The sequence below is a fragment of the Cervus canadensis genome, chromosome 20, assembly GCF_019320065.1.
Source record: "Cervus canadensis isolate Bull #8, Minnesota chromosome 20, ASM1932006v1, whole genome shotgun sequence".
Classification (NCBI taxonomy): Eukaryota; Metazoa; Chordata; class Mammalia; order Artiodactyla; family Cervidae; genus Cervus; species Cervus canadensis.
In genome coordinates this window covers 14,136,523-14,160,440 of record NC_057405.1, presented here as the reverse complement: position 1 = coordinate 14,160,440, position 23,918 = coordinate 14,136,523, and the positions used below count along the sequence as shown (strand labels likewise).

At 39.0% G+C, this 23,918-nt stretch overlaps 1 protein-coding gene across 1 annotated transcript in view; it reads right to left on the bottom strand.

Moving 5' to 3' along the window:
* Positions 1–1,162: 1,162 nt before the first annotated feature.
* Positions 1,163–23,918, bottom strand: part of PHF3 (PHD finger protein 3) — a 171,676-nt gene continuing 148,920 nt past the window's right edge. The window contains exon 17 of the mRNA XM_043439445.1: positions 1,163–1,180. Within this exon, the coding sequence (XP_043295380.1) occupies positions 1,178–1,180 (3 nt within the window). The 3' untranslated portion in view covers positions 1,163–1,177. The remainder of the gene's footprint in view (positions 1,181–23,918) is intronic.

Below are 23,918 nucleotides of genomic sequence, written 5' to 3'. Positions count from 1 at the left end.
CTTTGTCAGTCACTAAAAGTCTTTGTATAATAATATTACTATAAATGCCAAATGTAATCTGTTATTGTGTGAATTTGTTCCTTTATTTCTCAGAGCTACGCATAAAATAGCATCCAACTAGTGTTCAAAAACATTGAATAGTGTTCAAAATAGTATTCAAAACACTGAATTTGCAAATAAAATTAGTCCATAGCATGGGTGGCTGTTTGATATAGGTTATTGCTTATATAAGTATTGAGCCAAGAAATTCTCATTACAATAAATTACAGGAAAGTGACACAAGGCATATACATTGATGTAAGAAACTATACCTCCAAGTTACTTCTCTTCACCTCCATGACTGACCCTTAAAAACTGTTTAGTTGGATCAGAATACACTGAAGGAATCAGGGCTAGAGCTTCAAGGAAAAATAAGAAAAATTCTATTGTCCCAGCAACTGGCTGTGCAGTGTGGCTTGTCCTGGACTAGTACAGGCGGAGGGCAAAGAGGGGACACAGAAACATCCAGCCTTGAACTAGTCATGGAAGCATGGCCAAGAGTTTTCGCAGTAGAATGATAAGAACATACTCTGAACATACATAGATAAATCATCTTTATATTCTCCTCAACCACAGACAGACCTTCAAAACTGATGCTATGTCATCTCAATCACGCAAATCTAGTTTACTACCAGAGTAGTTCTACTCCTTTATGAAGTTTTAATTGTGGTAAAGGACACAATGAATTTCATTTAGACTAAAAGGACATTTTAATCCCCCCTTGTTAGTTGTTGAGCATTCCCCCGGGTTGACCAGAACCTTCATGCTCAGACAGTGTCTGTGGATTTGGACAATAACATGCAGTTGCACACATATCTGAGTGCCAGTTATAACTGAATGAGAAGTTAAATGCCAGTTATAACTTGCTGTTCGGGTATGTAACTCATAGTTAGAGGGTGAAGTGAGCTGCCTGGCCTTCTGGGTTTCCTCTCAGTGGGCCTGCCCTCTGTGTCTTCTCTTTCCAGGGCTGCGTGGTGATGACTTCCTGGTCTTTGGTCTGTGCAGAGGCCGCGTGGTTTAGTTACAACCTGGGATCTGGCACAGCAAGTGTCAGCAGCAATCCCTTGGATCTGAGTCATGGGATCCACACAGTCCATCTGGGGAGGCACTTCCAAGCAGGCTGGCTGAAGGTACAGACTCACTGAGCGACAGAGAAAAATGGGTCAGGCTGCCCGTCCCACGAAGTTCACAGATTTGGCACACAAAACAGAGCACTGGGGGGTGATTGCAGCTAAGTGGTGTGGGAGTAAACTAGAGGATGACTAACATAAATAAGGCGAGAGAGGATTCATGCTATACTTCTCAAAAAAGGTGACAATAACATACCTACCTTTGAGTAAACAGCAATTCAAGAAAAGAACAGGGGCTAGAGTGGGCTTAAGAAATGCAAGTTCCATTTGGCTTTCAGGCCAGGAGAAGCAAAATAGGTAGACAAGGTCTGTGTCATCGAAAGACTTATCTAAGAAGTTTAGATTTTTATCCAGAGTGCTATGGAGAGCTACCGAGAAATTTAAGAAGGGGGATGGGTACCATGGTCAATTACCAACTTCTAATAAAAGACAGGTGGTCATTTGAGAATAGATTGGAGAGGAAAGGGAGAACAGATGGAGGAGGCCCAGTGGGATGCTAGCTCCTAAACTTTGAAAAACTGTGATTTTGATAAAAAATGAAAAACCATGACTGCTATATTAATATGCCATGCAGAGAAGCAGGGAATTAAGTGGTGAAGTGTTTTTATTTTTATTTTTTCAATTTTATATACACATTTTAATTCTTTTTTTTTAACAAGGACCATCTGGGGTTTTACTTTTAATTAATCAATTAATTCTAATTAGAGGATAATTACTTTACAATATTGTGGTAGTTTTTGTCATATATTGACATGAATCAGCCATGGGTGCACATGTGTCCTCCCATCATGAAACCCCCTCCTACCTCCCTCCCTGCTCCATCCCTCTGGGTTCTCCCAGAGCACCAGTTTTGAGTGCCCTGCTTCATGCATCAAACTGGCACTGGTCATCTATTTTACATGTGGTAATTTAGACGTTTCAATGCTATTTTCTCAAATCATCCCCCCTCACCTTGCCCCACAGAGTCCAAAAGTCTGTTCTTTACATCTGTGTCTCTTTTGATGCCTTGCATATAGGATCATCATTACTGTCTTTCTAAATTCCACGTATATGCATTAATATACTGTATTTGGTGTTTCTCTTTCTGAATTACTTCACTCTGTATGATAGGCTCCAGTTTCATCCACCTCATTAGAACTGACTCAAATGCATTCTTTTTTATAACTGAGTAATATTTCATTATGTATATGTACCACAACTTCCTTCTCCATTCATCTGCTGATGAATATCTAGGTTGCTTCCATGTCCTAGCTATTGTAAACAATGCTGCAGTGAACACTGGGGTACATGTGTCTCTTTCGATTCTAGTTTCTTCAGTGTGTATGCCCAGGGCATTCCTGGGTAGTATGGTCATTCTGTTTCCAGTTTTTTAAGGAATCTCCACACTGTTCTCCATAGTGGCTATACCAGTTTGCATTACCACCAAAAGTGTAAGAGGGTTCCCTTTTCTTCACACCCTCTCCAGCATTTATTTTTTGTAGACTTTTTGATATCAGCCATTCTGACCGATTGAGATGAAACCTCACTGTGGTTTTGGTTTGCATTTCTCTCAAAAGAGCATCTTACCAGTTCACCCTGAGAAATCAATTTTTGTTTTTAATAGGTTTTTTTCCTTTTGAAGGTAGATGATCAGCAAAATAAATCCACCATCTCCCCAGGAAAACTGGCTGGTCTCAATGTCTTCAGTCAGTTTTATGTAGGTGGCTACAGTGAATACATCCCAGATCTCCTGCCAAATGGAGCCAATTTTAAAAATGGCTTTCAAGGTAAGGCATGGGCAGATTTTACACCATACCTACTTTTCTCAAAATCTGAGAAAAGAAAAATCTTTTAGAGTATGCTTCTACTTCCAAAACCAACAATGAGGATTGCTTTCTAATTGGACTTGATCAGAGTGGGATTTTAATGGAAAGTGTTCATTCATCATTTTTTTAATCGCTTACTACCTATGTCCTAGATGTTGGGATGTTTCAGTGAACAAAACAAGGATTTCTATACTCATGAGTTTACATTCTAGTTGGATAAAGGCAGGAACAGACAAACACTAAATATAATAAATAAGTAAATTATATAGTAGTATAAGGTGATAATTTCTGTGGAAGGAAAAAGGACAAGTAAAGCATGATATGAGGTATCAATATTGTGGGTGACTTTATATAGGATATTTTTAATATGGGTAAGTATGGTAGACCTCATGAAGTCACAGTAAAAGTTGACATTCCATATAACTTTGGAATATACTTGATATAAAAGATGAGAGACAGACTGCTACCCACACCATCAAGATATGGCCCACAGACATCATCAAAGGCCAAGGGGATTAAGAGAAAACCCTGTGTTTGAGCAAGCAATCATATTGCCTTAGTCTGTGTCCCTGTGTTCAAAAAGGAACATAGGCTCAGACCTTCCCTATAAAGCTGATTCATAGTAGGTTATAACATAAAGGCATGTTTTGAATTACTATAATAATGCATTTGGTGAAAATAAGCTTTTTGGTGGCTCCTGTGTGTACATGAGTGCTAAGTTGCTTCAGTCGTGTCTGACTTTTTGCGACTTTATGGACTGTAGTCCGCCAGGCTCCTCTGTCCATGGGATTCTCCAAGCAAGAACACTGGAGTGGTTTGCCATACCCTTCTCCAGAAGCATCTTCCCAACTCAGGGATCGAACCCACATCTCCTGTGTCTCCTGCATTGGCAAGCAGGTTCTTAACCACTACTGCCTTGGTGGCTCCTTACCCCAGAATGTTTGGTCAAGAGGCTGCTCACTGTAGTGTTCCTAAGTCACTCACCCATGATCAGAAGCCCAAGGGTGGAGACCAGGATGTGATGAGACCTCAAACTCATTTTGGGCACTTGAGTTCTCTGCCTTCCTGGCAAAATTCTTCTCCCCACCACTGACTTCAGCCTAAATGAATATCCAAGGAGCCATGTACTTGAAACATACGAAAGCAACACAGCTAATCTAACATAATACAAGGTCAGGTTTCCATAAAATTAGTTCATCCTGCCAGGGCTCTCAAAGAAACATTTTCTTTCAATATGTAATCAGAGCTGGATTCTCAGAAGAGTGTCTTTAAGAACAGTTTAAAGAATATTAAGGCCTATGATCAACATTTAACAGTTCTTTCACTGCAAGAGATCATCTGAAGGGCAAAACAAATCAATGAACTTTTAAAACATTATATTAAAAAAAAAAAAAGATGGGTAAATGGGAGGGAAATACATGTGAAGGAAAGTACATCTTCCACTCAATTGGAACAGAGACCTTGTGGGGGGTCATCAAAACCTACCTTCATTTGTTCCTGGACACAATGTTTCCACAGATACTTTGGATATAGTGTCAGGGATGTGAGTGTGGGCTCTGGAACCCAGCTGCCTGGATGTGTGTCCCACTCTGCCACCTGCAAGCCCCATAGCCCTGGCAAGCCAGCCAATCTCCCAGGGACTCACGGTGCCTCAGCTGTAAAATGGGGCAATCACAGCACTTCCCTAGTTCTGAGAGGGAGTTAATGGAGAGAAAGCACAGAGGGCCTGGCTTTGAGCTCTCACTCGGTCAGCAATGACGGCAGAGCTGGTGGAAGAAGGTGGCACAGAGCCAGCCAAATCCTTGCTGCTCCTTCTTTGACTCTGGACTCAGGCCACCTTCAGATTCAGCCTCTGCCAGCTAGTAGCTGTGTGACTTTTAGCCTGTTGCTTACAGTCCCTGAGTCTCCATTTTCTTCTCTGTAAAAAAAAAAAAAAAAAAAAAAAAAGTACCCCATAGAGTGCTTGTGAATTAATTAAGTAAAATAAGTGTGTTAAGTGCTTATACCAGAAACCAGTACATGATAAACACAATAAAGGGTATCCTATCCTGTTGTCAGACAACTCGACACTTTCAAAGTTGTTGATGTCTTTCCTGGTGTCCTGCTGTCTTGTTTTTTCCTTTCTGTTGGGAACTTTTTTCCACATTTTGTTAACAAGAACAAACACAGGCTTTCATCAATACTTGTCAGTTTTTCCTGAAGTGTGTTAATGAACCTACATTCAGCACACACACACAGCTGGCCTTTCCTCTGACAGAAACAACTAGATTGACAGGCTCGGAAGCACACCAAGCTTTTTAAGATGAAACTCTTGGGTGGGTCTACTTGGTAATTGCCTCTTAATCCAGGCCTTATGGAAATTCCAGGACCTTAGCTTAGCCCTTAATTTTATCATTTGTCTCTTTAATCCTTCCTCAATGTCTGTATCTCCTCCATCAAAAACTAGCATTTACTATGTACTGTAAATTATGGACAAGAATCACCAACCTATCATCATGACCAGATCACAGCTGTACTAAAAACCTGATTACCCAGAGCTGATCTCACTAACTCTAAAGAATAATACAAGGTGACTTCTTTAAAATATAGATTTCTGGACCCTTCCCAGAACTGCTTCATCAAAATCTCTATAATGGGGGTCTAAATTTTTTTTCTGAAAGAGATGGGAATACAAGACTACCTGACCTGACTCTTGTGAAATCTCTATGCAGGTCAGGAAGCAACAGTTAGAACTGGACATGAAACAACAGACTGGTTCCCAATAGGAAAAGGAGTACATCAAGGCTGTATATTGTCACCCTGTTATTTTAACTTTTATATGCAGAGCAAATCATGAGAAATGCTGGGCTGGATGAAGCACAAGGTGGAATCAAGATTGCTGGCAGAAATATCAATAACCCCAAACATGCAGATGACATCACTCTTATGGCAGAAAGTGAAGAAGAACTAAAGAGCCTCTTGATGAAAGTGAAAGAAGAGAGTGGAAAAGCTGGCTTAAAACTCAACATTCAGAAAACTAAGATCTCAGCATTTGGTCCCATCACCTCATGGCAAATAGATGGGGAAAGAGTGAGACTTTATTTGCGGGGGTTGGGGGGGGGGGGCCGGAGGGGTGGGGCTCCAAAATCACTGCAGATGGTGACTGCAGCCATGAAACTAAAAGACACTTACTCCTTGGTAGGAAAGTTATGATCAACCTACAGCATATTAAAAAGCAGACACATTACTTTGCCAACAAATGTCCATCTAGTCAAAGCTATGGTTTTTCTAGTAGTCATGTATGGATGAGAGAGTTGAACCATAAAGAAAGCTGAGTGCCTAAGAATTGATGCTTTTTAACTGTGGTGTTGGAGAAGACTTGAGAGTCCCTTGGACTACAAGGAGATCCAACCAGTTAATCCTAAAGGAAATCAGTCCTGAATATTCATTGGAAGGACTGATGCTGAAGATGAAACTCCCAATAATTTGGCCACCTGATGCAAAGAACGGACTCATTGAAAAAAACCCTGATGCTAGGAAATGTTGAAGGCAGGAGGAGAAGAGCACAACGGAGGATGAGATGGTTGGATGACGTCACCGACTCAATGGACATGAGTTTGAGCAGGCTCCGGGAGTTGGTGATGGACAAGGAAGCCTGGCATTCTGCAGTCCATGGGGTCGCAAAGAGTCAAATACGACTGAGCGACTGAACTGAACTGAACTGATGATAATTTGTTTTTCACTTTCCGACTTTCTTAGTAGGATAATCTCTAGGTCCATCCATGCTGCTGCAAATGGCATTATTTCACTCTTTTATGGCTAAGTAATATTCCATTGTGTATATATACCACTTCTTTATCCATTCATCTGTTGATGGGTGTTTAGGTATTTCCCATGTCATAGCTATTATAAACAGTGCTGCAGTGAACATTGGGATGAATGTATATTTTCTAATTAGAGTTTTCTCCAGATATAGTACCAAGAGTGGGCTTGCTGAGCCACATGGTAACTAGATTTTTGAGGAACCTCCAAACTGTTTTCCATAGTGGCTACACCAATTTACATTCCTACCCACAGTGTAGAAGGGTTCCCTTTTCTCCACACCCACTCCAAAATTTACTGTTTGTGGGCTTTTTAATGATGGACATTCTGACCAGTGTGAGGTGATATGTAATTGTAGTTTTGATTTTCATTTCTTTGATGACTAGTGATGTTGAGCATCTTTTCATGTGCCTGTTGGCCATCTGTATGTATTCTTTGGAGAAATATCTATTTAGGTCTTCTATCCAAAATGAATATATTCTTGATAAATATGTTTATCAAGCTATTAATAATATTTTTATTTCATAAAATAAAATAACAATTATTGGGTCAATAAAAAATAAGAAGCCAGTTAAACTGTTCCATATTTTCAATTATATACAAATCTGTTATTTCAGAGGCATCCTCATAAGCTGATGATAGTAATGGAAATTGGTACAATTATTATGAAGGACAGGTTGGAAAGCCTAGAAGTCATGACAATATTTGAATTTATCTTGGGAAAATTATCATAGACATGCTGAAAGATTTAGTTATAAGAGTTCTAGCACAATGTCGTTTGTAGAAAGTGAAAATTAAAAACATAATATCTCACAAGTGACTGTGAGAATAAAGTATATTTCAACAATTCAATGAAATCATATAAATCATTAAATATGAAGCTGTAGATAAATTTATAAATATAGAAAGAGGTTTCTAAATATTATGCTTTATTTCTTTTAAGAAAGTTTATTGATGTTTGGGAAATAAGAGTGCTGTTTGGGAAAGTATGGGAAATTTTATACACTGAATGCTATTACCAAATGAAAGTATTCAAATCTGAATAAAATATAAAATTTACATTTTCAGAACACTGTATCTGAAGTGAAAAGTATCTGAAATGAAAGCAAGAGTCTAGAAAATAGGTAGCACAATTGGCTTTTCCTGCAAGTTCCTGCTAAAACCTGGGAACAGTGTAAACTTACATTTGAGGGCTGCACAGACTACAGTGGACCAGACCTAAAGGCAAAGGGTTGCTGTAAGTAGGGATTTTTTAAAGTACACTATTCATAGGCATAGGGCCTGTAAGAGCTACACCCTCAATGTAAGAAAAAAAAAAATGAAGAAAATACCCCATCTTACAGCAAAAATAAAGAAAGAAAATTTGCCTATCTTGAATTTAGAGCTCAGTTCAGTTCCGTTGCTCAGTGTGTCCAATTCTTCGCAACTCCATGGACTGCAGCACACCAGGATTCCCTGTCCATCACCAACTCCTGGAGCCTACCCAAACTCATGCCCATTGAGTCAGTGATGCATCCAACCTTCTCATCCTCTGTCGTTCCCTTCTCCTCCTGTCTTCAATCTTTCCCAGCATCAGGGTCTTTTCCAATGAGTCAATTCTTCACATAAGGTGGCCAAAGTATTGGATCTTCAGCTTCAGCCTCAATCCTTCCAATGAATATTTAGGACTAATTTCCTTTATGATGCACTAGTTGGATCTCCTTGCAGTCCATGGGACTCTCAAGAGTCTTCTCCAACACCACAGTTCAAAAGCATCAATTCTTCAGCACTCAGCTTTCTTTATAATCCAGCTCTCACATCCATACATTAGGATTAGTCAATGGGAAAATATATGAAAGAGCAAAGGGCCAAGATTATAACCAAGACAGCTGTGAACAGAAAAACAAGGTGGAGGAACTTTCCATCCTAGATATCAAGACATATTATAAAGCAGAAGTTAAGACACAATTAAGACACAAGATTAGACCAACAGACTAATGGAAGAGGATGGAGATGCATAGGGTCATGCTTCAGTGGAAATGCTCACCAGTGGGAAGGGTGAATTAATCAATAGAGAGTGTTAGGACTATTGGCCATCCATGTGGAAAGCTAATTGAATCTTTACCCCTCATCAAATGCAAAAAAAAAAAAAAATAGCTTCAGAAGTATGGCTAGCGTCTGCTAAAGGTGCTAATGGACACTTACGCAGCTTTAGTATCTTGGTTAAATAGTGCTGCTATAAACATTAAGGTGCATGTATCTTTTAAAAGCATTTTTTTCCCTCCAGGTGTATATATATACATATATATACACACATATATACACCCAGCAGCAGAATTGCTGGATCATATAATAGTTCTGTTTTTAGTTTTTTGAGGACCCTCCATACTGTTTTCCATAGAAGCTGATCCAACAGTGTACAAGGGCTCCCTTATCTCCACATCCTTGTAAACACTTGTTATTTGTTGTCTTTTGCTAACAGCTATTCTGATGGGTGTGACATGTTATCTCACTGTAGTTTTGACTTGCATTTCTCTAACAATTAATGATTTTGGGCATTTTTTCATGTACCTGTTAGCCATCTATATGTCTTCTTTGGAAAAATGTTTATTTAGGTTTTCTGCTTTTTTTTTTTTTAAGTGGGGTTGTTTTTTTGATATTGAGTTGTGTGAGCTGTTTATATATTTTGGACATTGACTCCTTGTTGCTCATAGAATTTGCAAATGTTTTGTCCCATTCCATAGGTTGTCTTTCCTTTTTTGTCTATTGTTTCTTTGGCTATACAAAAGCTTTTATGCTTAATTAGGTCTCATTTTTTTTCTTTTAGTTCTTTCATCTTTGGAGACATATCCAAAAACATTACTATGATTTATGTCAAAGAGTATTCTGTCTACGTTCTCTTCTGTGAATTTTATGATTTCAGGTCTTACATTTAGGTCTTTAATCCATTTTGACTTTATTTTTGTGTATGGTGTTAGGAGGTGTTCTAATGGCATTCTTATACATGAAGCTGTCCAGTTTACCCAGCATCACTTGGAGAGACCATCTTTTCTCCATTGTATATTCTTATTTCCTTTGTCATTGATTAATTGACCACAGGTTCATGAGCTTATTTCTGATATCTTTATTCTTTCCCATTGATCTATGTGTTTACTTTGTGCCAGTATCATGTTGTTTTGATTATTGTGCTTTGTAGTATAGTCTGAAGTCTGGGATGTGATGCCTCCATCTTTGTTCTTTTTTCTCTGGCAACTTGGAGTCTTTTGTGGTTCCACATGAATTTGAGGATTATTTGCTTTAGTTCTGTGAAAAATGTCATGGATATTTTGATACACTAACAATAAGCTATGAGAAAGAGTAAGTGAAGATACAATCTCATTTAACATTGCATCAAAATGAATAAGATACCTAGGGATAAAATTAACCAGTAGGTTAAAGACATACAGTCAGAAAACTATAAAACACTGAAAAAGGAAATTGAAGAAGATAACAAAGAAATGGAAAGATGTCTGTCCTCTTGGACTAGAAGAGTTAAAATTATTAAAATGGCTATACCATCCCAACCTACTAAGTAACCTACAGTCCCAATCAAAACATCCATGCCACATTTCACTGAGTTATCCTTTGCTTGGTCCTGGATTAAAACATGCAAAAGTCCATTGAACTTTCTGTTTTGACTTCACTAAAAAATACACTCTTAGTCATTAATTCAAAAGGTCCACTTCAAAATACTAATAACACTTTATTCTTTGAAGCTACTACCCTAAACCCAGTCAGGGCTAGGCACGTGAATGAAAGGTCTCAGAAACAGGTGTGATCTGCCACTGTCTATCCCTGGGCCACTGGTTTCTGACTGTGCACCTAAATGGTCTCCTTGACTCACACTATTTATGTGACAATTTAGCGTGCTCTGGGCCAGGCAGGGATTTAAAGCTAACCATTTCTCTCATGTATTATAGAGTTGTCAGATTTAGGGGGGAAAGTACAGGACACCCAGGTAAATTTGTGACTCTTTGTGACCCCATGGACTGCAGCATGCCAGGCTTCCCTGTACTTAAGTATCTCCCAGAGTTTGCTCAAACTCATGTCTTTTGAGTCAGTGATGCCATCCAACCAATTCATCCTCTATTACCCCCTTCTCCTCCTGCCTTCAATCTTTGCCAGCATCAGGGTCTTTTCCAATAAATTGGCTCTCTGCATCAGGTGGCCAAACTATTGGAGTTACAGTTTCAACATCAGTCCTTCCTATGAATATTCAGGGTTGATTTCCTTTAGGATTGCCTGTTTTGATCTCCTTGCTGTCCAAAGGATTCTCGAGAGTCTTCTCTAGCACCACATTTCAAAAGCATCAATTCTTTGGCACTCAGCCTTCTCTGTAGTCCAGCTCTCACATTGGTACATGACTACTGGAAAAACCATAGCTTTGACTACAGACTTTTGTCAGCAAAGTGATGTCTCTGCTTTTAATATGCTATCTATGTTTGTCATATCTTTTCTTCCAAAGAGCAAACATCTTTCAATTTCATGACTGCAGTCACCTTTTGCAATGAATTTGGAGGCCAAGAAAATAAAGTCTGTCACTGTTTCCACTTTTCCCCCATCTGCTTGCCATGAAGTGATGAGACCAGAGGCCATGATCTCAGTTTTTTTAATGTTGAGTTTTAAACTGGCTTTTTCACTCTGCTCTTTCACCTTCTTCAAGAGACTCTTTTGTTCCTCTTTGCACTCTGCCATTAAGGTGATAATATCTGAGGTTGTTGATATTTCTCCTGGCAATCTTGATTCCAGCTTGAGTTTCATCCAGCCCAGCATTTTGTATCATGTACTATGCATATATGTTAAATAAGCAGGGTAACAATATACAGCCTTGACATTCTCCTTTCCCAATTTTGAACCAGTCCATTTTTCCATGCCCAGTTTTAACCCCAGTACTCTTGCCTGGAAAATCCCATGGATGGAGGAGTATGGTAGACTACAGCCCATGGGGTCACAAAGAGTCAGACATGACTGAGCAACTTCATTTTCACTTTCATTATTCCATGCCCAGTTCTAAATGTTGCTTCTTGACCTGCATACAAGTTTCTTATCAGGCGGGTAAGGTGTTCTGTTATTCCAATCTCTTCAAGAATTTTCCACAGTTTTGTTGTGATCCACAGTCAAAGGATTTAGCATAGTCAATGAAGCAGAAGTAAACGGTTTTTTTTTTTGGAATTCTCCTGCTTTTTCTATGACCCAACAGATGCTGGCAATGATTTTTTAGTATATCTCAAATACTGCTTAGCTGAAATTCAAATATTGAATGGAATATACCTATACTAAATATATATATATATATATATATATATATATATTTCTTGTTTATCTGATATATAAATTTATCTGGCATTTTATCTGGCATTTTATCTGGCAACTGTATCTTTGATGGGTTCATCAGAGACTGCTAGGTTCCTCCCAATATCAATCTTTAAACCAAGATAAAGTCTCTCTTTGCACTGCTTTTTACCCCTTTGCTCTTTACCCCTTTACACTTTCCCATTTTGCCCTTTACCCCTCGATTCTGCTCCAGCCATAAACTCACTGCCTCTTACTGCCAAGTTTCCTTCAGATACCAGGATACACTCTGGGAATAGTCCTTTTCATATGTCCCCAAGCTGATCCTAACTCAGAGTTCCATAAAACACTTCTCTTTCACTACCATTGGCCTCATCCTGGAGGAGTTTTCAGCTTCTGCAGCCCGAGGACCTGGGTCTGTCCATTCCTCAGTGTCAGAGAACATATGGAAGCTGAACTTCTATTTTCTAGGCTTAGGTTAGGAGACAGTCACTTCATTCACAGTCTTCCCCCTGGCAGTGTGGTAGTGTAGGGAGAGGGACTTTTAACACTATTTTTTCCCAAATAAATGATTCTCATATTTTCTTTAATTTCCTCATCCTTAATGTAGAGTCCCATAACCAGTTATTAGCTCTTTCCTTTGACAATGTGAATCTTGGCTTTCCTACACATCATCTTTTTTTATCTCGGAACCTTAGCAAAATTGCCAAATTAACATCAGGATGATACACAAGTATATATCCATCTCTGATCAAGTGTTCAAGTCATGTTGTCTTCTTTCTTACCCTACAGCTGTAACTGTCCTAGTGGGTGGAAAGGAGCCTTCTGCACCAAGAGAGTTTCCACCTGTGGCCCAGAGCATGACCCTCCACACCACTGCAACAAAGAAGCAACTTGTGTCTCTCTGTTTCATGGGTACACCTGTCACTGTCCTCTAGGAACCACTGGAATCTACTGTGAACAAGGTGAGGCTCAACTCATGCTGTCCATGGATTTAACTCAGTCCATTTCCTTTTGAGAAAGTGAAAAGAAATCTGTGTTATAATGAAAGAGTACATTTTCTTCTGTCCCACAGTATGTTTGACATTATATTTCACAAATAGGATACTAAAATTCAGTACTACAAAGATACAGCTTTACTTTTTGCACAGCAAAGGAAACTATAAACAAGATGAAAAGACAACCCCCAGAATGGGAGAAAATAATTGCAAAGGAAGCAACTGACAAAGGATTAATCTCCAAAATATTCAAACAGCCCATGAAACTCAATATCAGGAAAACAAACAATCCAATCAAAAAATGGGCAGAAGACCTAAGCAGACATTTCTCTGAAGAAGACATACAGATGGCAAATAAATACATGAAAAATACTCAATATTATTAGAGAAATGCAAATCCAAACTAAAATGAGGTATCACCTCACACAGTCAGAGTGGCCATCATCAAAAAATCTACAAACAATAAATGCTGGAGAGAATGTAGAAAAAAGGGAACCGTATTGCACAGTTGGTGGAAATGTAAACTGGTACAATTACTATGGAGACAGCATGGAGATATCTTTAAACACTAGGAATAAAATTAGCATATGACCAAGCAGTCCCTCTACTGGGAATGTACCCTGAGAAATCCATAATTCAAAAAAAAAAAAAAAAGATACATGTACCCCAATACTTATTGCAGTACTATTTACGATAGCTAGGACATGGAAGCAACCTAGATGTCCATCAACAGATAAATGGATAAAGAAGTTGTGGTACATTTATACAATGGAATATTACACAGCCATAGAAAGAAATGAATTTGAGCTCAATTCCAGAAAAATAAATGACTCAATCAAAAAATGGGCCAAAGAACTAAACAGACATTTCTCCAAAGAAGACATACAGATGGCTAACAAACACATGAAAAGATGCTCAACATCACTCATTATCAGAGAAATGCAAATCAAAACCACAATGAGGTACCATTTCATGCCAGTCAGAATGGCTGCTATCCAAAAGTCTACAAACAATAAATGCAGGAGAGTGTGTAGAGAAAAGGGAACTCTCTGACACTGTTGGTGGGAATGCAAACTAGTACAGTTACTATGGAGAACAGTGTGGAGATTCCTTAGAAAACTGGAAATAGAACTGCCATATGACCCAGCAATACCACTGCTAGGCATACACACTTGAGGAAACCAGAACTGAAAGAGACACATGTACCCCAATGTTCATTGTAGTACTGTTTATAATAGTCAGGATATGGAAGCAACCTAGATGTCCATCAGCAGATGAATGGATAAGGAAGCTGTGGTACATATACACCATGGAATATTACTCAGCCATTAAAAAGAATACATTTGGATAAGTTCTAATGATGTGGATGAACTGGAACCTATTACACAGAGTGAAGTAAGCCAGAAAGAAAAACACCAATACAGTATACTAATGCATATATATGGAATTTAGAAAGATGGTAATGATAACCCTGTATGCGAGACAGCAAAAGAGACACAAATGTATAGAACAGTCTTTTGGGCTCTGCGGGAGAGGGCGAGAGTGGGATGATATGGGAGAATGGCATTGAAACATGTAAATTATCATGCGTGAAACAGATCGCCAGTCCAGGTTTGATGCATGAGACAGGGTGCTCGGGGCTGGTGCACTGGGATGACCCAGAGGGATGGGATGGGGAGGGAGGTGGGAGGGGGGTTCAGGATGGGAAACATATGTACACCTGTGGCCGATTCATGTTAATGTATGGCAAAACCACTAAAATATTAGCCTCCAATTAAAGTAAAGTAATTTACTTTAATTAAAGTAAATTACTCCAATTAAAGTAATTAGCCTCCAATTAAAATAAATAAATTTATATTAAAAAAAAGAAAAATGAGCTTTGATCAGAAAAAAGATACATGTAGTTTATTATAAATTCATTCCCTTTCTAAAATTAATTTTTATTGGAGTATAGTTGCTTTACAATATTGTGTTAGTTTCTACTGTATCCCTTTTTAAAATGATTAAAATATTGTATTTCTCTGATTTAAAAAAAAAAAGGAATACAGAAAATGTGGTACATATATACAATGGAATATTACTCAGCCTTTAAAAAGAATGAAGTGATGTCATTTGCAGGAACATGGGTGGGCCTAGAGATTGTCATACTGAGCGAAGTAAGACAGAGAAGGAGAAATATCATAGGACATCCCTTATATGTGGAATCTAAAAAGAAATGTATCATTTGTAACCTATTTACAAAACTGAAAGAGACTCACGGACTTAGCAAACTTATGACTGCCAGTGGTGGGAAGTTGGGGGGCTGTGGGGGCGGGGGGGGGAGGAATAGTTAGGGAGTTTGGGGTGGACATGTACACACTGCTATATTTAGAGTGGATAAGCAAAAAGGAATTCCTGTATAGCACAGGGAACTCTGCTCAATGCTATGTGGCAGCCTGAATGGGAGAGGAGTTTGGGGGAGAATGGATACATGTATGGGGGCTTCCCAGGTAGTGCTAGTGGTAAAGAACCTGCTTGCCAATGCAGGAGATGTATGAGACATAGATTCGACCTCTGGGTCAGGAAGATCCTCTGGAGGAGGGCATGGCAACCCACTCCAGTATTGTTGCCTGGGAAATCCCATGGACAGAGTAACCTGGAGGGCTAGAGCCCATAGGGTCGAGTTGAACATGACTGAAGTGACTTAGCATGCACATAGGCACAGATACATGTACATGTGTGGTTGAGTCCCTTCACTGTTCACCTTAAACTATCACAACGTTGTTAATTACCCCAATACAAAATAAAAATTCCAAAAAAAAAAGTAAAAAAAAAAAAAAAAAAAAGAAATGAATTTGAGTTGGTCCTAGTGAGGTGGATGAATCGAGAGCCTATTATACAGAGTGAAGTAAGTCAGAAAGAGAAAAATAAATATCACATATAAATGCATATATATGGAATTTAGAAAGATGGTACTGATGAACCTATTTTCAGGGCAGGAATAGAGATGCAGACATAGAGAAAAGACTTGTGGACACAATAGAGGAAGGAGAGGGAGGGAAGAACTGAGAGAATGGCTTTGAACCATATATATTGCTGCACCATATATAAAATAGATATTAATAGCTGGTGGGAATTTGCTCTATGACAGGGAGCTCAACCTAAAGGGGTGGGAGGAAGGGGGATGTTCAAGAAGGAATGGTCACATATATACTTATGGCTGATTCACATTGTTTTATGGAAAGATTGCTTTACACAACATTGTAAAGCAATTATCCTCCAATTAAATTTTTTTAAAAAACAAAAGAAAAATTTACAGCTTTATTTTTAGGATTGCTTTAATTTACTAATTCAAATCCACCTGTCTGTTTAGTCTAAATGTTCTAGATGTTTTGTGCCAAATGAAATCCAATCAAGCAAGTTCATAACTCAATTCAAGAACAAGGTTCTGTATTTAAGCTTCTTCCTCTGTACCTTCCACTTGGCTAAGATCTTTGGGAGTATCACAGGCAGATACATCAGCTCCAGTGCAACAGAAGGAAATCTGAGGGGAAAACAGCCCCATGTCCAGTGCAACAATAAAGAATGTTCAATTTTCTAGGTCTCATCAGGGTACATTCCTCACTGTACCTTATGACTGATGATACCCTTACCACTGGGTATATCAGAGAACTGCCTTGAGGAATCTAGAAGGCTCCTGAGTGCTCCCTACATGGGCTACAGCATCAGTACTTCTATGTCTGATTAAAGGGGGAAGACCCTTTAATTCCCAGCTTGCCTTGGAACTTCTGGATCTCCTCCACGTCACCCACTCTGCAGGGTGAGAGGTTGGAGGGAAAGAATGGCAGTCTCGTTCTCTCCTTTCCAAGGTGAGCTGGATCAGAGTCATTCCTCTCATATCTTTGCAGCCAGTAGCATAAACTCATCTTCATGGACAAGAGAAGGAATGTGATTCTGTACTACTGATCATTCCCAAGCTGCACCCCACACACACTGCACTGCACGGTTTCATCTCCTCCTGTAATTTCCCCAAACACCTTTCCCTCTCCCAGCTCTCTTCTTACAGTAAAGATTGATGGGAGGTGCAGTGGAATGCAGCCACCTTTAAATATTCCCCATCACACCAGGATCCTCCACTAAAACTCTAAGAACCCCTAGGGCATGAGGTAACAACATCCACAAATACCAAGTCTACATGAGACTTTGATAAGGCATAGTGTGGGGGAAATTAAAGCACATGCTACTCAACATCTCAGGTTATGCATCTTCCATAAATCAACACGTGTGCTTCACTTTGTCATGCCTGGTGCAGTTCTAAGCATCATAGCAAAATTGGTGTGAAAGAAGACTTCCATAACACCATGCTCAGAGTCCTAAAAATCCAGTTCTGTGGCAAGCACAGTCATGATGCTTGAGGCTAATGGGACGACCCAAGTGAGACTCCAGCTGCCAGTTCAGAGTCCTGCTTCAGTTTGTGTGGCGCCCCCACCCACCCACCCACCCAATCCTGTTCTAGGGCTGGCTGGGACTCCCAGGAGAGTGTGGCAAGGAATTTTGGAAACTTGCAGTTAAGGAATCTGGAAAAAAATGAGCCAGAAAAATACAGGGAAATGGGATCCCTCTGCCACCTCCTGGTATCCTGAGACTGGATAATCTACTGCTTCTCTATCCCACCTCACCCTCCACACAGAACAGAAAGCCTCAGTCTCTGTGTCTCCTGTGGTGCCAAAAGTCTAGGAGCCCAGCACCAATTTTGTTATATATACCTTGGCATGCCTGGGGGGTTTTATTGTAGCATCACAGTCATAAATGTTGTAATTTAATCTTCCTCAGAGCACTTTATCAAAAGCATTAATTCAAACGTCTTTAGTCCTGTATTCTCTGGTCACTAGTATTCTAACCCTCAAATGTCTTCCATTTAACAACACTCTTGATTTTTGGAGAGTTGTTTTGACTTTTGGAGAACGCTCCTCCAAAAGTCATGAGCCTTGATAAATGGAAGATATTTGAGGGTTAGAATACTAGTGATTTAGTGAAAGAAGTGTTTAATTCCATCAGAGGTGTGACTATGAGATAACGTCTGGCTTTGGGACTCTGTCTCCTTCAAGACATCAAAAACAGATCCTGCTCTTCTTGGCTCCTGGAATGCATTACTCTTTTTCCTTGAATAGGAGGTTTAAGCATACTCTTTTCTCTGCCTGAAATGCCCTCACCTTCCCATCAACATCCTGCTAAGACTTCTTCATTCTTTGGATTTTGACTCAGACCTTCCTTCTTTAGGACTTCCCTGACCCTCTTTCACAGAACCAGGGAAGTGTCCAACCTGTATGTGTACACTGGTGTGGAATCTCTAGGGCTTGTCATATAGTGCAGTGTGAAATGTCTGCTATACATTTTACTAAGCAGTTCACAAATGATAAACACAAACTGTGATCATTTTCAAAAAATAGTTTTTATTTCAGTGAACAGCAAAGTACTCAAAACTTTACCAGGATGGTGCACTTGTATTACTACTAAAGGTACACCTATTATTAATAGGAAATGAGGGATAAATTGGGAGATTGGGATTGACAGATACACACTACTATATATAAACTAGATAACTAATAAGAACTTACTGTATAACATAGGGAACTTTACTCAATACTCTGTAGTGACCTATATGGGAAAATAATCTAAAAAAGAGTGGATATGTAAAAATGTAGGACTGATTCACTTTGCTGTAGCACAGAAACTAACACAACATTGTAAGCCAACTATACTCCAATAGATTTGTTTTTAAAAACTGAAGGAAATAATAGGATAGGTTAACCTAAAGAGCTAGTGCTTGTAACAATAGTCAACTTTTTGCAGCTTAAAGTCTCAAGTGATGAAAGCCCAGGGAATTAACCTAAAATTTATTTGGGCATGTGTATGTATACAAATATATATTAGTATGTACATAAATAGATCATATAGAGAGATGGCAAAGACACAGTAATGAAATCTGCCGGGGTCCAGCCCCAGCAGGATCCAGGGGTACCCTCAGGATGAACGGTGTTGGTGAGAGAGAGAGAAAGAGCAGACTGGGGGTGTGCAGCAGAGTCTGGCAATGCTTTATTTTTTACTGTAGCTTTTATACCCTAAGTTAGTACATTTCTGAGGGGAAGATAGTTTAACATTACATCAGCTTGTCCTTCACGAAACCAGGGAGTTTTCTGCATACTTCTTCTGTAATAAATCTTTGCATATTATCTTCTGGCATTGGGGCCTATTAACATTTTATGCAAGTCAGGTGAATGTAAACCTATTTTCTGTTTCTGTGGTGATCTTAACAGAAAAGTTACAGTCTCATAGGGCAACAGTAGAGTATGTCACAACATAGTAGAAATATAACCTTGTTAACACAAAGGTCAATTCTTCTGCAGAAGTTGGCAGTTGAATTTATCTAAGAGGTTTACCCCACACAGACTCTGAGGCTTCAGTGAGGCAGCCTCTGCCTAGAACTCCTGGCTGACAATTAACAACCATCTCATTGTTACCACACTAGGGCTAAGCTCTTATTTTTCTAGATCTTTAACCATGTTAACAATTGTTTCCATAACACAACCTTAGCACATTAAGAGCAAAAACACAGCAAGCAAATGTTAACCCAATAGCCACTTTTAGAATTTTTTCTTGTGTTTTCTAATAGGGCTTCCTCACTCCCTGAAGGGCTCTATGTCTATGAGGGCCTTTATATGATCACGTTCTTTATGCTGTTTTATGATTAGGGTATTATGAGCAGTCATGCATATTAGTACCAAGGGCATAGACGCATTTGCCAAACAAACTAAAATACCAGCAAAGGAGTTTAAATTAAAACACTTCTTTCACCCTGGATAATCTCATAAAAACCACCACCCAGAAAACTTATTTAAAGGTCTAAATTGATTCTTATTTGGAAAGAGATCAGGGAAGGCCTTCTGCCTGTGTCACAGAAATTAGGGAGTAGTCTATTGAAGCAAGCATCAGAAAGACAGATATCATCTTTAAGGTGAGCGCTGGGGGCAGCTTTTCAGAATCCCTGAAAACCTGATCCGCCTTGCCCTTCAGGTCTTCTCCTCATGACCTTGTCATGGGTGGGAGCTCATGAGCTGGCTCCCAGAAGAAATCATTTCATCTAAAGAGTCTAGAAAATTTGATAAAAGATGCCAGAAAAAAAATTGTCACTCTCATAGAATTCTGAACAAAAATTGACCAAAGATATACCCTGCTATTGGTGCTTTTGAACTATGGTGTTGGCAAAGACTCTTGAGAGTCCCTTGGACTGCAAGGAGATCCAATCAGTCAAGCCTAAAGAAAATCAGTCCTGAATGTTCATTGGAAGGACTGATGCTGAAGCTGAAACTCCAATACTTTGGCCACCTGATGCAAAGAACTGACTCATTGGAAAAGACCCTAATGCTGGGAAATATTAAAGGCAGGAGGAGAAGAGGACAATAGAGGATGAGATGGTTGGATGGCGTCACCAACTCAATGGACATGAGTTTGAGTAAATTCCAGGAGTTGGTGATGGACAGGGAGGCCTGGCGGCTGCAGTCCATGGGGATGCAAAGAGTAGGACACGACTGAGTGACGGAACTGAACTGAACTGAACTGAATACTCTGCTATGCTATAAATAAGAGTTTAGTTCTTTTTAAAAATATTATAGAAAATTATAAAATAAATACAACTATTTTGATGGGGAAAAGTATCATATGGGAGATGAGACTGTAAAGTTTTAGATTCTCAATTGAAATTATTTTCTACAGTAATTTTTATAGTAAAGTTGATCTTAAAAACCATATATTTGTGGTGAAGTCAAAATAATGAAGAAAGAGCATGACCTAAATGACAGACTTTAACTTTTTTCCCTCTAAAAATAGAATATTTCAATAATGTACCTCTATGTAATGTACCAAAAGTACTAATCAATATATAGATACATATATAGACAGACTGGTTACATACAAAGACATATTCATGAATATTGAAAACGAATTGATTGAAAATCAGATGCTTTGAATGTATTTCAGAAAAGTATGCAATTTATCTTGACTCCTTCAAATAGTTTTGAAAAAAGTTGGAGTGAATAATAATGAAAAAATAATCTAAGAGCAAATGAGTCATTCTTTTCAAATCTGATTTTTTTTTAATTGGAGTAGAATTGCTTTACAATGTTGTGTTAGTTTCTGTTACAGAGCAATGTGAATCAGCTATGTGTATACATATGTCCCCTCTTTGTTTTTGGATTTCCTTCCCATTTAAGTCACCACAGAGCACTGAGTAGAGTCCCCTGTGCTATACAGTAGGTTCTCATTAGCTATATATTTTACACATAGTATCAATAGTTTGCTTGAGTGCTCAATTTCTCAGCCATATCTGACTTTTGTGACCCCGTGTAGCCCACCAGGCTCTTCTGTCCATGGAACTTTATAGTCAAGAATATTGACGTGGCTTGCCATTTTCTCCTCCAGGGGATCTTTCTTTCCTGACCCAGGGACTGAAACTACCTCTCCTGCATTGACAGGTGGACTCTTTACCACTGAGCAACCTGGCAAGCTATCAATAATGTATATGTCTCAATTGCAATATGCTAATTTATCCCACCCCTCCACTCCCCTGAACATTTGTTATCTCTGTGTCTCTAATTCTGCTTTACAAATAAGATCATTTTCTAGATTTCACTTACATGCATTAATAGACAACATTTGTTCTTCTCTTTCTGACTTTCTTCACTCTGTATGGTAGTCCTTAGGTCCATTTATGTCCCTGCAAATGGCACAATTTCCTTTTTACAGCCACATCTTCTTTATCCATCTCTCTGTTGATGGACATTTAGGTTACTTCCATGCCCTGGCTATTGTAAACAGTGCTGCAATGAACATTGGGGTGAATGTATCTTTTGGATATGGTTTTTCTTGGTTATATGCCCAGAAGTGGAATTGATGGGGCATATGGTAGTTCTATTTCTAGTTTTTTTTTTGAGGCACTTCCATACTGTTCTCCATAGTGGCTGTATCAATTTACATACCCACCAACAGTGTAAGAAGGTTCCTTTTCTCTGCACTATCTCTGATATTTATTGTTTGTATATTTTTAAAATTTTATATTTTATTGGAGTATAGTTGATTTACAGTGTTGTGTTATTTCAGCTGTACAGCAAAATGATTCAATTATACATATACATATAATCATTCTTTTTAAAATTCTTTTCTCATATAGGTTTGTTGTTGTCATTTTTCAGTCATTAAGTTGTGTCCAACTCTTTGCAAACTCATGGACTGCAGCACTCCAGGCCTCTCTGTCCTTCACTCTCTCCCAGTGTTTCCTCAAACTGCTGTCCATTGAGTTGATGATGCCTTCCAATCATCTCATCCTCTGCCACCCCCTTCTCATTTTGCCTTCAATGCTGTTCCCAGAATCAGGGTCTTTCCCAATGAGTCAGCTCTTTGTATCAGCTGACCAAAGAATTGGAGCTTCAGCTTCAGCATCAGTCCTTCCAGTGAATATTCTGGACTGATTTCCTTTAGGGTTGACTGGTTTGATCTCCTTTCTGTCCAAGGGATGCTCAAGGGTCTTCTTTAGTGCCACAATTTGAAAGCCTCAATTCTTTGGCACACAGTCTTCTCTATGGTCCAACTCTCACATTCATATATGACCACTAGAAAAGCCATAGTTTTGACTACATGAACCTGTGTCAGCAAAGTGATGTCTCTGCTTTATAATACACAGCCTAGGTTCATCATAGCTTTCCTTCCAAGGAGCAAGCATCTTTTAATTTTGTGTCTGTAGTCACCATCTGCAGTGATTTTGGATCCCAAGAAAATAAAATCTGTCACCATTTCTAATCTTTCCCCTTCTATTTGCCATGAAGTTCTGGGGCTGGATGCCATGATCTTTGTTTTTTGAATGTTGGGGTTTAAGCCAGTTTTTTCACTCTCCTCTTTCACACTCACCAAGAGACTCTTTATTTCCTCTTAACTTTCTGCCATTAGAGTGGTGTCACCTGCATATCTGAGGTTGTTGATATTTCTCCTAGTAATATTGATTCCAGCTTGATTCATCCAACCCAGTCTTTCCCATGATGTGCTCTGCATATAAGTTAAATAAACAGCCTTGTCATACTCCTTTCCAAATTTTGAACCAGTCCATTGTTTCATGTAAGGTTCTAACTACAGGTTTCTCGGGAAACAGGTAAAGTCTCTTTAAGGTCTCTTCCCATCTGTTTAAGAAGGTTCCACAGTTTGTTGTGATCCACAGTCAAAGGCTTTTGCATAGTCAATGAAGCAGAAGTAGATGTTTTTCTGTAATTCCCTTGCTTTCTCTATGACCCAGTGAATTTTGGAAACTTGATCTGTGGTTCTTCTGCCTTTTTTAAACCTAGCTTGTACATCTGGATGTTTTCAGTTCACGTACTCCTGAAGCGTAGCTTGAAGGATTTTGAGCATAACCTTATTAGCATGCAAAATGAGTGCAATGGTATGGTAGTTTGAACATTCTTTGGCATTGCCCTTCTTTGGGATTGGAATGAAAACTGACTTTTTCCAGTCCTGCGTCCACTGCTGAGTTTTCCAAATTTGCTGGCATATTAAGTACAGCACTTTAACAGCATCATCCTTTGGGATTTGAAATAGCTCAGCTGGAATTCCTCCACTAGCTTTGCTCATAGTGATGCTTCCTAGGCCCACTTTACTTCTTACTCCAGAATGGCTGGCTCCAGGTAAGTGGCCACACTTACCTGTGGTTATCTGGGTCATTAAGGCCTTTTTTGTACAGTTCTGTGTGTTCTTGCCACCTCTTCTTAATCTCTTCTGCTTCTCTTAGGTCCATACCATTTCTGTTCTTTATTATG